The sequence below is a fragment of the Erpetoichthys calabaricus genome, chromosome 12 (assembly GCF_900747795.2).
Source record: "Erpetoichthys calabaricus chromosome 12, fErpCal1.3, whole genome shotgun sequence".
NCBI lineage: Eukaryota > Metazoa > Chordata > Cladistia > Polypteriformes > Polypteridae > Erpetoichthys > Erpetoichthys calabaricus.
In genome coordinates, this window is record NC_041405.2 from 7,081,043 (window position 1) to 7,093,434 (window position 12,392).

Below are 12,392 nucleotides of genomic sequence, written 5' to 3' on the forward strand. Positions count from 1 at the left end.
TTACCATATTTCTTAAATGAAAAAATGCTGTCCTAGTGATCTGATTAATATGTGATTTAAAATTCAGGTCCTGCGGTGGGCTGGCGCCCTGCCCGGGGTTTGTTTCCTACCTTGCGCCCTGTGTTGGCTGGGATTGGCTCCAGCAGACCCCCGTGACCCTGTAGTTAGGATATACTGTAGTGGGTTGGATAATGGATGGATGGATGGAATTCAGGTCGGAGTCAATATTTAATAATAATTCTTTACATTTATATAGCACTTTTCTCAATACTCAAAGTGCTCAGCAATTGCAGGTTAAGGGCCTTTCTCAAGGGCCCAACAGAGCAGAGCCCCTATTGGCATTTACGGGATTCGAACCGGCAACCTTCCGATTGTCAGTGCAGATCCCTAGCCTCAGAGCCACCACTCCGCCTCCTAAATTTACTCCTAAATTCTTTACCTCTGTCTTGGCTTTTAATCCTAATGAATCAGGTTTATTTCTAATAACATCATTATATCCATTATTGCCAATCACTACCTGCCTACCTATCTACATGTCTTTGTTTATAGCATGTATACGTCTCAGTAAGTGGTGTGTGTATGCAGCTGTAATATATGTATATGTATGTGGACACCTGTGTATGGTAAGTTTATTTTTGTGGGTAAGTGTGCATGTGTAAGTTGACATTACAATTGGCTCTAATAATAGTGCATGGGTTTTTTAATGCAGAATGTGTAAGAATATAAAAGATGAGTATGGATGAGCAGCTGAGTCGCTGAAACTAAATAAAGGAGACAATAAGAGGAAAAGTGAATCATTTTCTACATGTCAAGCCCTTTTACTTTGTCAGCATCCACAGACATTTCAGGTCCAAGCCTGAGAAGTTACATACTCTGATGCAGTAAGAGTTCCACCTTAACTTTTCTGCGTCCCCTCAGTTGCCACTGGCATTTCAGAAGGCTCGAACTACAATCCCCATGATACAGTTCGCGAGCGGAACGCCTCACCTCTAAGTGGGCGGGGTATGACAGGAGGGATGGGGAGGGGGCGAGTATGTCAGCCTCCGCTGCGCAGGCGCACTGCGATCTCTGTGCCTCTGCAGCATCAGTACCAGCTGAGAAATCACCTTCATTGGGAGCACGGCCAGAGCAGAGCATCGCCCCCTTTCTGAACCCCGACCAGAGATCCGGAGAGAAAGCCTGCGCCGCTAGCCTCCCTTGCCAGTGCCGCGACCATGAAGGACCGAACTCAGGAGCTGAGAAGTGTAAGGAACCGCGTAAAGCGTCCCCGCCGGAGAGCAAACGCTACGATAACGTTGCATCTTTTTTTGCCGTATTCATCAATGCATGTATAATTTATTTGGTTAAAAAGGAGGGGGGAGGAGAGGAGAAGAGGCGGAATCGGGTTGATGAGGTGGAAAGGAAGAGTGTTCGCCGAAATAACAGAAAGTGGGGAGTCGAAAACGTGAGATTGAAGGAGAGAAAAGGGCCATTTTGGATTCACGTTGGCATCTCAGTGCATTTATGTGTACCGCAGCTCGGGTGTCCATCGGGAATGGCAGGGCGGGCGGGTAAAAAAAAAATGAATGGCTGGGTTTGCGTGGGGTAGACGGAAAAAGAAAAGAAAGAGCGAAAGGTAGACAGACGAGCCCGAGCCAGGTAAAGGCAGAATGTGTGCAAAGAGCAGACGTCATTTCTTCCTTTCTCTCCCACGGAAATGACAGGCGTCTACAGCTCCATGTGAATGAATTAATTTATGGATGTGCTGCTGGTGCTTACTAGTGCGGTGTCTGTACGCTGTGGCTGCAGTGCCGACCATCTTAACTTCAAATTTAGCATTGCCCAGACGAACCCCCTCCCCATACCATCATTCTGACGAGGCTCCGTTATATGCCTCGAGGCGTGCTGATGGAGGGGCGCAGAGGATGTGGGAGGGGATGGGGGTTAAAAGAGTGTAGTACAGTATTTCCAAGGGGTTGGTGGTGGTCTGTAGGGGAGGGGTGGAGGGGGTATATTTAAAGAAGAAATGAAGATTGTAAAATTAAAGCTTAACCAGGCCAATTCAGGCAGTATTGTTGTAATCATAATTGAGATGATCCTTTGTTCCCCGTAATGAAGAAGAGAGTGTGCCATGTCTTGATTTATGAATCGTGTGGGATGAACTCCTGAAAGGAATACGGAAACGGGGACTGCTCATCTATCCCCATAACTGTACACTAAGAAAAAAATAAAAATAAATAAATAATAAAAATGGTAGAATCTCTCCCTGGTATTCGTTTTGCAGGCAGACGCACGCAGATGAGGCAAACGCGAGTCCGTGTCTCGGTCTGACTTCGCATGTGCGTGTTTATGTGAGAAATGTGCCAACTGTGTGGACCGCACCTGGAGATGGGCATCGAATCCAAGGGTTCGATTCAGAGACGGCGGCACCTCCGAATTTAACAGGCGCCTCCCGAGCGGCGCAGGTCGAAATCCGCCGCGTGTTTCCTCAAGCTTTTCCTCCCTTAGAGAGAGAGAGAGAGACATGGAGCGCCGTCAATGGCGCTGGAGCGGCATCACTGCGGATGCGTCTGCGAGCACAAGACCGGCGCTCCATATCTCTCTCTCTCTCTCTCTCTCTCTCTCTCTCTCTCTCTCTCTCTCTCTCTCTCGATCTTAGAGTCACACACGCTGGCTTTCACCTTTTTTTTTACTCATCCCCATTTTTTGAAGCCCTTTAAGGCTGATCTCAAAGTGGCATGAAAATGAACACGCCGGAAGGGATTCTGCATTCAGAGCTGGAGACGTGGATTTTATTTAATATGCCTTATACACAGATTCCCATATTTTACATCTATCTATCTATCTATCTATCTATCTATCTATCTATCTATCTATCTATCTATCTATCTATCTCTGTCTGTCGACATTATTCACCGTGCAAGTTTTCTCATTTTCTCACGTTCAGTCCAGAGTCCCAGCCGGTTGGCTCTCGGACACACGCATGTGTGTAGGGGGTGGGGGTATCTTGTGACAGTCAACTGCATTTCTGCACATGTGTGCATTGCAGCAGAGAATGAATTTCATTTTTAGGCTCATTGATTGGGTGCGGAGGTCACTTGCTGGAGAGCGAGGATGACAGCATGGGGCCCAAGTACGTGGTTCTTCGTGCACGAGCCCCCTCGTCGTCTTTCTAATAGTCCACCCCTCACCCCCGTTGAATATGCAAATCATGCAGATGTCCATCCATCCACTCATCTTTCTTTCTTTCTTTCCTTCTTTTTTTCTTTCTTTCTTTCTTTCTTTCTTTCTTGCACAGGACGCCCCCCACCCCAGCATACTCAAATCAGGGGAACCCGTTGGAGTTACGCTGCGAGCAAATCTCTGACGGTGGTTTGATGAATCCATCTTACAGTAATTGTAACCCCTTTGTTAACGGCGCTATATAAACGAAAGGTTTATTTATATTTATATTGACTTTAGTTAATCTTACCGATAATGTAGAACTGCGAATACTGTTAAGTACTTGTCACTAGAATTACCTGAAAAATTATAGAATATTTTCCTTCTTTCAATAATGTATACTCCCTGATCTATCCATTGTCCTTCACTTTCTCTCAACTGGTTAATCTATCTATCTATCTATCTATCTATCTATCTATCTATCTATCTATCTATCTATCTATCTATCTATCTATCTATCTATGTATCTATCTATCTATTATATAGTTCCTTTCATACCATATCTATCTATCTATCTATCTATCTATCTATCTATCTATCTATCTATCTATCTATCTATCTATCTATCTATCTATCTATCTATCTATCTATCTATCCCTACAATATCAATATAGTAAGAAATACCTTAAATTATAAAGACTGATTTTATTGTCCCGTCTACATGTATAAAAGCAGACTCGACTATTGGTCTATTTATTAATTTATTTTTGGTATTTTAAGGCACACGGTTTAATTCGTTTTCTAAGCCTTGGGCTACCACTCATACGTCGATTTCACCGTCGATAAGTGACTGAAGAAAATAAAAAAGTACAATACGGGTTATTAAAGATCCGCTGCGATACTAAATCAATTACCTCGCGTTTCCAACAAGTTCATCATATTAAAAATACATTGTCAGGTAACTCGGTTTATTTATTTAGGCATTTACATAACAGTATGTTCTTTCTCGATCGATTTACAAGCTGCTTGAGAGTGCGACGTTCCCGCTCGCCGTTTGCAGTGATGCACGAGTGCGCGCGTGGCCGAGAGAGTGCGTGTGCGCGCACAAATCGCTGCTGATCACTCGCTGCAAGTTCCAATAGACTCTAGCTGCGGACATCCAGAGCTCCTCACCATTGAGGAGGTTACGTTTTCTAGTCTGACATACACAAGAAGCTGTGGCAGAGTGTCCTGTTCTTAGAGCGGGATTGCAGAGAAACAAATTTAAAGGGAGGCGTGCAAAATTATTCTTTAGGCTACCAGTTGCTCAACTTGAAGCTTTCCTCATTATAAATACCACAGAATCGTACACTTTGTCCAGTATCATTGTATTCATTCATTCATGCATTTTCATAATTAGTTTAGCCAGGGCAGGGTTGAGTGAGACTTTATCCCAGCAAACTTCGTGGCAAAGCAGGAAGAATCCCAGGAGGGGGCGCCAGTCAAACACACAAAGGGGCTACTTTATCAAAAGCTGCATGTCTTTGGACTTGGAGTCAGAGCACCCGGTGGAAATCCACGGGGATACGCGGAGAACACGCAAACGCCATGCAGGGAGCACCCGACACGAACCGCGTCTCTTTATTGCGAGGCAACTGCGCTCCCTGTGTCTCACACGTAAGAACGAAAATGATATTAAAAAATGGAATAGGAATTTGAGTCCAGGTGATTAACGAATAAAGCTAGCACCATCAATCCAATGTCACGATCAAATTCAATAGATGAAACAGGCACAGAATCGTCATATGAGAAGTTATTAGTCATGATAAATAGCGCCATTAACACCATAGGCAGACAGTTTGGTTAAGAATTTGGACTTCACATCACGAGGCCTCATTACTGGCACGTTGTGACCAAATGAGTAAGTCACTTCACCTGCCTGTGACTCAACTGGGAAAGAAAAATGAAACCAATTGTATGTTCAAATGTTGTAAGTCGCCTTGGATAAAGGCGTCAGACAAATAATATGTAATAATGTCACGATCACCAATAGAATGAGGAAATCGGCAGAGCACCATTATATAGGAGTTATAATAATAATAATAATAATAATAATAATAATACGGTGGCGCAGTGGTAGCGCTGCTGCCTCGCAGTAAGGAGATCTGGGTTCGCTTCCCGGGTCCTCCCTGCGTGGAGTTTGCATGTTCTCCCCGTGTCTGCGTGGGTTTTCTCCGGGCGCTCCGGTTTCCTCCCACAGTCCAAAGACATGCTGGTTAGGTGGATTGGCGATTCTAAATTGGCCCTAGTGTGTGCTTGGTGTGTTTGTGTGTGTCCTGCGGTGGGTTGGCACCCTGCCCGGGATTGATTCCTGCCTTGTGCCCTGTGTTGGCTGTGACTGGCTCCAGCAGACCCCCGTGACCCTGTGTTCGGATTCAGCGGGTTGGAAAATGGATGGATGGATGGATTGTTATTATTATTATTTTATTTTAAATCAATCAAGAATTTTGGTCCAAATGAATAACGAAAAACGTGTATTATATATAGCGCCATTAACATCATATCACGAGCAAATATAATTGTGTGATGAAATTGGGACAGTATCGTTATATGTAGAAGCAAAAATATTTTTAGAAAACAATCAGGAAACTGAATCCAAGTGAATATCCAAACCTTTATTTGATATAGCGCCATTAACAACACTTCACAGGCACTACAAATACAATTCAATGATGGAACTGACACACTATCGTTATATGTAATAACTATATATATATATATATATATATATATATATATATATATATATATATATATATATATACAGTATATATATTATCCAAAACCATCCAGGAATTGAAATCCAAGTGAATAACCAGTAAATAAACGCATATTTTATATAGCGCCACGATCAAATATAACTGGTATCGTTTAAGAACTTAAATAATTTTAGAAACCATTCAGGAAGCTGAATCCAAGTGAATAACCAAATAAATAAACCTTCATTGTTTATAGCGCCATTAACAGCACAATCACCATAACACAATAGAATGATGATTTGGGAATCAAAATAATGTTACAAAGTCAATCAGGGATTTAAGTCCAGGTGAATAACCATTAAATTTATATGTATTTATTGATTATTAGAGTGTGCGTTTCATTTCACTTTTATTTGAAGTACATTAATGTCGCCACTTTACTTCATTTGCATGCACAGTTCTCAGCGTAAACGTTACATGACCCCCCACATCCCCCCTGCAACCCCCCTTAATTCCCCGTATTCCAGTAACTTGCTTCTCTGGAGTGGTATGAGTAAGTGTGGTTGTTTGTGCCAAGATGCCTATTGATGGGATGGGATTCCGGCCAGCGATGTTGCCAGTGCAAACGTGCTTCCCGTGAAAAAAGAGGATAAAGCGGATTGGGAAAGTAATATTTAAGGGGAATGTAGAAGCGTTTAACGATCGGTCTTCTGTTTTAACTGCTGACTTGCATATGAACTCTGCAATGTAAATGGCATCCCGATTTGTCGTTTTCTCAGTTGTTTTATCGCGTTCTCGCAAATGATGAAGGCTTTGATGTTTTGATTTCCATTATGTCAGAATTGGTTATGATTTTATGACTGGATCTTTCTTTCTTTCTTTCTTTCTTTCTTTCTTTCTTTCTTTCTTTCTTTCTTTCTTTCTTTCTTTCTTTCTTTCTTAGTACGCGCGTGCGTGTGCGCGCTTTTTGCTTTTGCGCTTCAGCTAGTGGCGTGACTGTGCATCAGACCTCACTGAATGCCTACGTAAGCGACCGGAGAAGAAGCTCAATCCACTCTGCCGTTTTTTTCTTCTCCCTATAAGCTTCACTCGCGCGTAATCAATAGAGAGAGAGAGAGAGAGAGAGAGAGAGAGAGAGAGAGAGGAGGTTTTTGCTGGCTTTGCTTGCTTGCAGATATACAAGACGTTAATAATTTATTTCTCGCTGTTTTAATGGATGCAGCAGACAGACGGGGTCCGCTAAGACAGTGGGGGATCTGTCCCGGTGGGTAATAAACGGCTTTTGCTCAGCCTTTTTTAGACTTCGGAGTGAAGGAGTGGATGGGATGCATTGCGGTGTTGTTGTGTCAGTGACCAGCACAGATTCTGCTCGACTTGACTTGAGACTGACTAATATATATTTTTTTTCTTTTTCATTTTTTAGCACAGTTTGAAATATATTGCCTTAATTGTTTTAATAGATGCACAAGCAGATCACCAATATTAAACTAATTCTTATAGTGTGCAAACTAACCATTAAACGTAAATGTATGTACGGAGTGTGTAAACCCATATAAACACTTAAAGTATTCATTTAACTCTGGCGGTTTTACGGTGAGATAGACAGACCTTACAATTATCAGCCTTTTGTTTCAAGTCAATTTTTTCAGTCAGCAATTTATTCGAGGAAATGTGCTTTAAGTAATGGATCTCGCATATAAGTTGCATAACCTGCTGATTCTGTCAAAGAATATGCAGCACTACTGAGCAAATCGAATTAAGGTGGCTCGTTGAATGAATCGCATTACCATGTCTGATTAAATCACAGCCCATGTTTCTCAGGAACTTCACAACTAGCGACTCTGGCCAATTACTATCTCTTTGCATCTATCCATTCATTTTCTAAAATGGCTTATTGTGGTTATGTGCCTTTCATATCTATCTATCTATCTATCTATCTATCTATCTATCTATCTATCTATCTATCTATCTATCTATCTATCTATCTATCTATCTATCTATACAGTGCCTTTCAGATATTATCTATTTATTCATTTCAAATTCTATCTATCTATCTATCTATCTATCTATCTATCTATCTATCTATCTATCTATCTATCTATCTATCTATCTATCTATCTATCTATCTATCTATTTATCTATCTATTATATATAGTGCCTTTCATATCTATCTATCTATCTATCTATCTATCTATCTATCTATCTATCTATCTATCTATCTATCTATCTATCTATTATATAGTGCCTTTCATATCTATCTATCTATCTATCTATCTATCTATCTATCTATCTATCTATCTATCTATCTATCTATCTATCTATCTATCTATCTATCTATTATATAGTGCCTTTCATATCTATCTATCTATCTATCTATCTATCTATCTATCTATCTATCTATCTATCTATCTATCTATCTATCTATCTATCTATCTATCTATCTATTATATAGTGCCTTTCATATCTATCTATCTATCTATCTATCTATCTATCTATCTATCTATCTATCTATCTATCTATCTATCTATCTATCTATCTATCTATCTGCATAATATTCTGCCATATTATCATATTATCTTTCTTCCTTTTCTTATATATTTATATATGTATGTGTGTGTCTGTATGTACAGTATGTACAGTTTAGAATTTGATTATTGGATACCCAGGCCCTTGAAGATATGAGTCAGAAGTCCTTGCCTCAGTAATATTATCAGCATTTGTATTATAGACACATAGAGTTGTGTGGTGGACAGTAGGACCCCAGGGACCTTCAAAACTCAGCTTGATGTTTTTCTGGTGGACTTACATGGATAGAGTTGGCAAGCACTGTTGGGCAGAATGGCCGTTTCACATCAGACATGTTTCTAATAAGTTAATGTCGTGAACAGACATCCCATTGAGGACAAGTTCTTGCATTATACTGTTGTATGATGAGGTGGACTCCAAGTTATCTCCATGGCAGACAACAAGGAAATAAGCAATCTTTGTGTGTGTGTGGGTTGGCAAAGGTGGATACTGAGAGGATGGGCATCCAGTCAAAAGAATATCTTGTGGCGCAACTGGGTGCACCCAGAAACTGGCGGTTACACCTGCAGAAAGGATGCCAGACAGTGTGGGATGTAAAAGGAGAAGAGTAAACATTTTCTTCTCAGACAAAACATTCATCAAGAAGCAGATGGAAGGCTTGAGAACATTTTGCCTGTGGAGCCTTCTTCAGACCAGTGTGTGTGGGTGCTACGGCAAGGGGTTGACAGTTTCTTTGGCGCCTTAACGTTTCTGCTGGATTTGCAGCATGTGTGTTATCCATCTAGCAAGTCTGTGATCCTGTTGACTTTGAAGGGTGGGTTGGCTCTGTTTAAAGTCATTAACTGATTGTGGGTGTTTAAAGGGGGACTCCGCTGCCCTGCCTCACCTTGGTTGCCTGGTCAGATTTTGTACATTGGCACACTCCAATTCTTCCCAATAATCTCATCAGTCTGATTCGCCTAATTTCTCCAAAATGACAACATGTCAAGTTTTCAATGTCCCTAAAATTCTGGGTCAGAATTCCACGAGTAAAATGGGCGGCGACTTAATCTGATTGGCTGAGGTGACTCATTTAACGGGACGCGCTCACTTGATTTGCACTGTGCTCGACTTTCTTCATTCCTCGCACTCCCTTTTGCTCTTCACTGTTTGCGGGCACTGACATTTTCTGCACTTCCGGTTGTGTACTCATTGGCTGTCAACTCTCCAGGCCGGAGCCCACCTTTATGACCACCAGCTTGCTACAATAAAACCAAACCCATCAGTGCTAACATTGAGTTGTAGGATGTGTCACATTGCATGACTGCCATTCATGTGGCTTGAGCTGTGGTTGTGATTTTTCTTAAGATTACGTAAGACTAAAAAGGGTTGGAAAAATTGTAGCCTCTGGTGGCGCACTACAAGACTTTGAGTCGAATAGCATGTCATGGTTACCAACCGAATTTGCTTGATCTCATTACATTTAGGGGGTCCGATTACATGATTAGGAATCGGAGGGGATGACGGATTAAGTGATCACGTTATCACTTTTCATCACAGTTTCAAAGTTTTTAAGTATCGGAAATTTGCCTCATTTTGACAGCCATGACGTTTTGCAGGTGTGGTGAGGGCAACCGCAATCTCGGCCCATCTTTTTCCTTTTTATATTCTGTTGTAATCTGACAAAAAAGAAGACATTGGATAATAAAGACTCTTCTGTTTGCATGGTCCAGAGCAGCCGCTTTCCTTTTTATCGCATGTCTATCTTGTGTGCATTGCATTAGGTCGTCAACTTTTGAACACATAACATGTGATGGAATTTGTTGTGACGAGATGTAGAAAGCTACGACTGACTTGCTGGGGATGTCACATTACACGACTTATGCTGCTACTGTCCATGGCTCGCAAAGTTTATGTGATTGAAAGCCACAACTGAAAATTACTCGAAAAGTTGTCAAGTGTGACGCTAGCCTTACAAAGGAACTCCATTTGCCAGCCTGACACTTCTGTTCTTTTTAATGGACACCTACAAACCGTAGTCATACCCCTTTTGCAATCTCAAAATTTGAAACTCACTCAAGGGGTTATTTCCTAATCAAAACCAATGTTGTCTTCTCGGGCTGCCCTGATCCTCCATTCTTGTGGCTCCACACACTGCTTTCTGCCTCGTGCACTGCCAGTGCCTGCAAATTCACGCCACCAGTTTTGCTTTGCACCACTCTTTTAGGGTAATATCATCCACACGCTGTGATAAGAATTAGACAAAGACATCATAAAGATCTGGGGCAGCCACCTGTATATTGTTTTCCAGGCTGCAAAAGTCGAGTTTTTTAGTAGCACAATGTGCATAGAACAGAGTCTAAAACAGAACTGATTATCATAAATCAAAATGGAGGCTTTAAAGGTCCATACAGGAAGTGACATCAGCAAAAGGGCCGGAATCGGAAGTGATGTCAGCAAAGGGGTCGGCACCAGAAGTGGTGCCGGAACCTTGTAGGATTTCCCTGGAAAGGCCAGTAGGGAACTGTGAATGACAGTCAACGCATTCCGCTGCCCCCTGGTCGGATGTCTTATTACAATTACTCAGGCCCTTTAGCTGCCTCCTACTCACACGTGTGTGACAATGCATACTTCCTATAAGCTGATCCAAGCCAGGATCCTTCCATAGGCTCACCGGTGGCCATATACACATACTGGTAGATTCCAGCATTGGAGAAGCTGCTCCGAAGTTCTTGCAGGTATAGATCTTTCAGTATTTTAGTCGTAAAAGAGCAGTCAAGGAGGAGGTGAAGTGCATCAGGAATAATAAAGGAGAATTTAAAATAACAGACAGTGAAAAAGCGGATACTCTAAACTCGTATTTTTCTGAGGTCTTCACATTGAGGAAGTGGATAAGCTCCCAGCAGTAACAGGGACTACTAAGGAGGTATTGAGTGATTTGGAAATTGTAGAGAGAGAAGAGCTGCAGAGATTAAATAAGCTGAAATCAGGCAAATCAGTAGGACCAGATAATATTTACCCTCGAGTTCTAAAGGAGGTTAGCGAGTGCAGATATAAACCCTTGACACATAATTTTAGGACGACAAATGTGCACTGGGGAAATTCTGAAGGACTGGAAAATGGCAAATATAATCCAGTTATATAAAAAGGGTGATTGGGCAGATCCAAGCAACTACAGGCCAATAAGCTTAACATGCATCACAGTAACATAAATGGAAGGAATTATTATTATTATTATTTTTAAACATTTTATTGAACGTATTAAAATCAAATAGCATTCCGTACAAGCAAGTCAAATTTGACATAACTAGGTTCGAATCAAATCAACCCCCACCCACGAGAAACAGAGCTAGACCAACAGAGTAAAACTTTAATAGTAGGAAAAATAAATAAATCTCTCAGTTATAATAAAAAAATCTCGGGATGAGACGTGACTAATCCTGCGACAAAACGTGACTTTTTGGAAGGAAGACCTGCGAGACAGAGACTTTTACCATGAGATTTTTTCAAGTCACGCTCTACTTATAATTATTTTCAAACAAGACCACGGTCATCATGTGCATTCCAGCACTTAACCTGGACAGACACCAATCCATTCAAGGGCTTACTTATAAACGCGCACACACACACACACACACACACACACACACTTACGAAAAATACAGTTTAGAATCAACCATTCATCTAAATATGGCAGCGAGAAACAATAAAGTCAAACAAATTAATGCGAAAATTGTTGGTTGGTTACACAGCAAATTGATTAAATTTGTATAAATTGACTATGGTGAAGCAGTTGGTGGTGATGGTGCGGAAGATGAAAACATTAACTTACAAAATCCCGAAGAATATCTACAAACGTTAACACCATCCGGTCTTCCACCGGCCGAATTACTGTTGAAAGAAGGACGTATTGTAATGTTATTGCGTAATTTATGTATGAGTGATGGACTGTGCAATGGAACAAGATTAGTTGTATTAAAAATTGGTCAAACAATTCTAACATGTAAA

General features: G+C 41.3%; 1 protein-coding gene across 1 annotated transcript in view; it reads left to right on the top strand.

Annotated features, from left to right (window-relative positions):
• Positions 1–1,043: 1,043 nt before the first annotated feature.
• LOC114643069 (syntaxin-1B) overlaps positions 1,044–12,392 on the top strand; it is a 182,834-nt gene continuing 171,485 nt past the window's right edge. The window contains 1 exon segment of the mRNA XM_028791771.2: positions 1,044–1,244. Coding sequence (XP_028647604.1) covers positions 1,215–1,244 — 30 coding nt within the window. The 5' untranslated portion in view covers positions 1,044–1,214.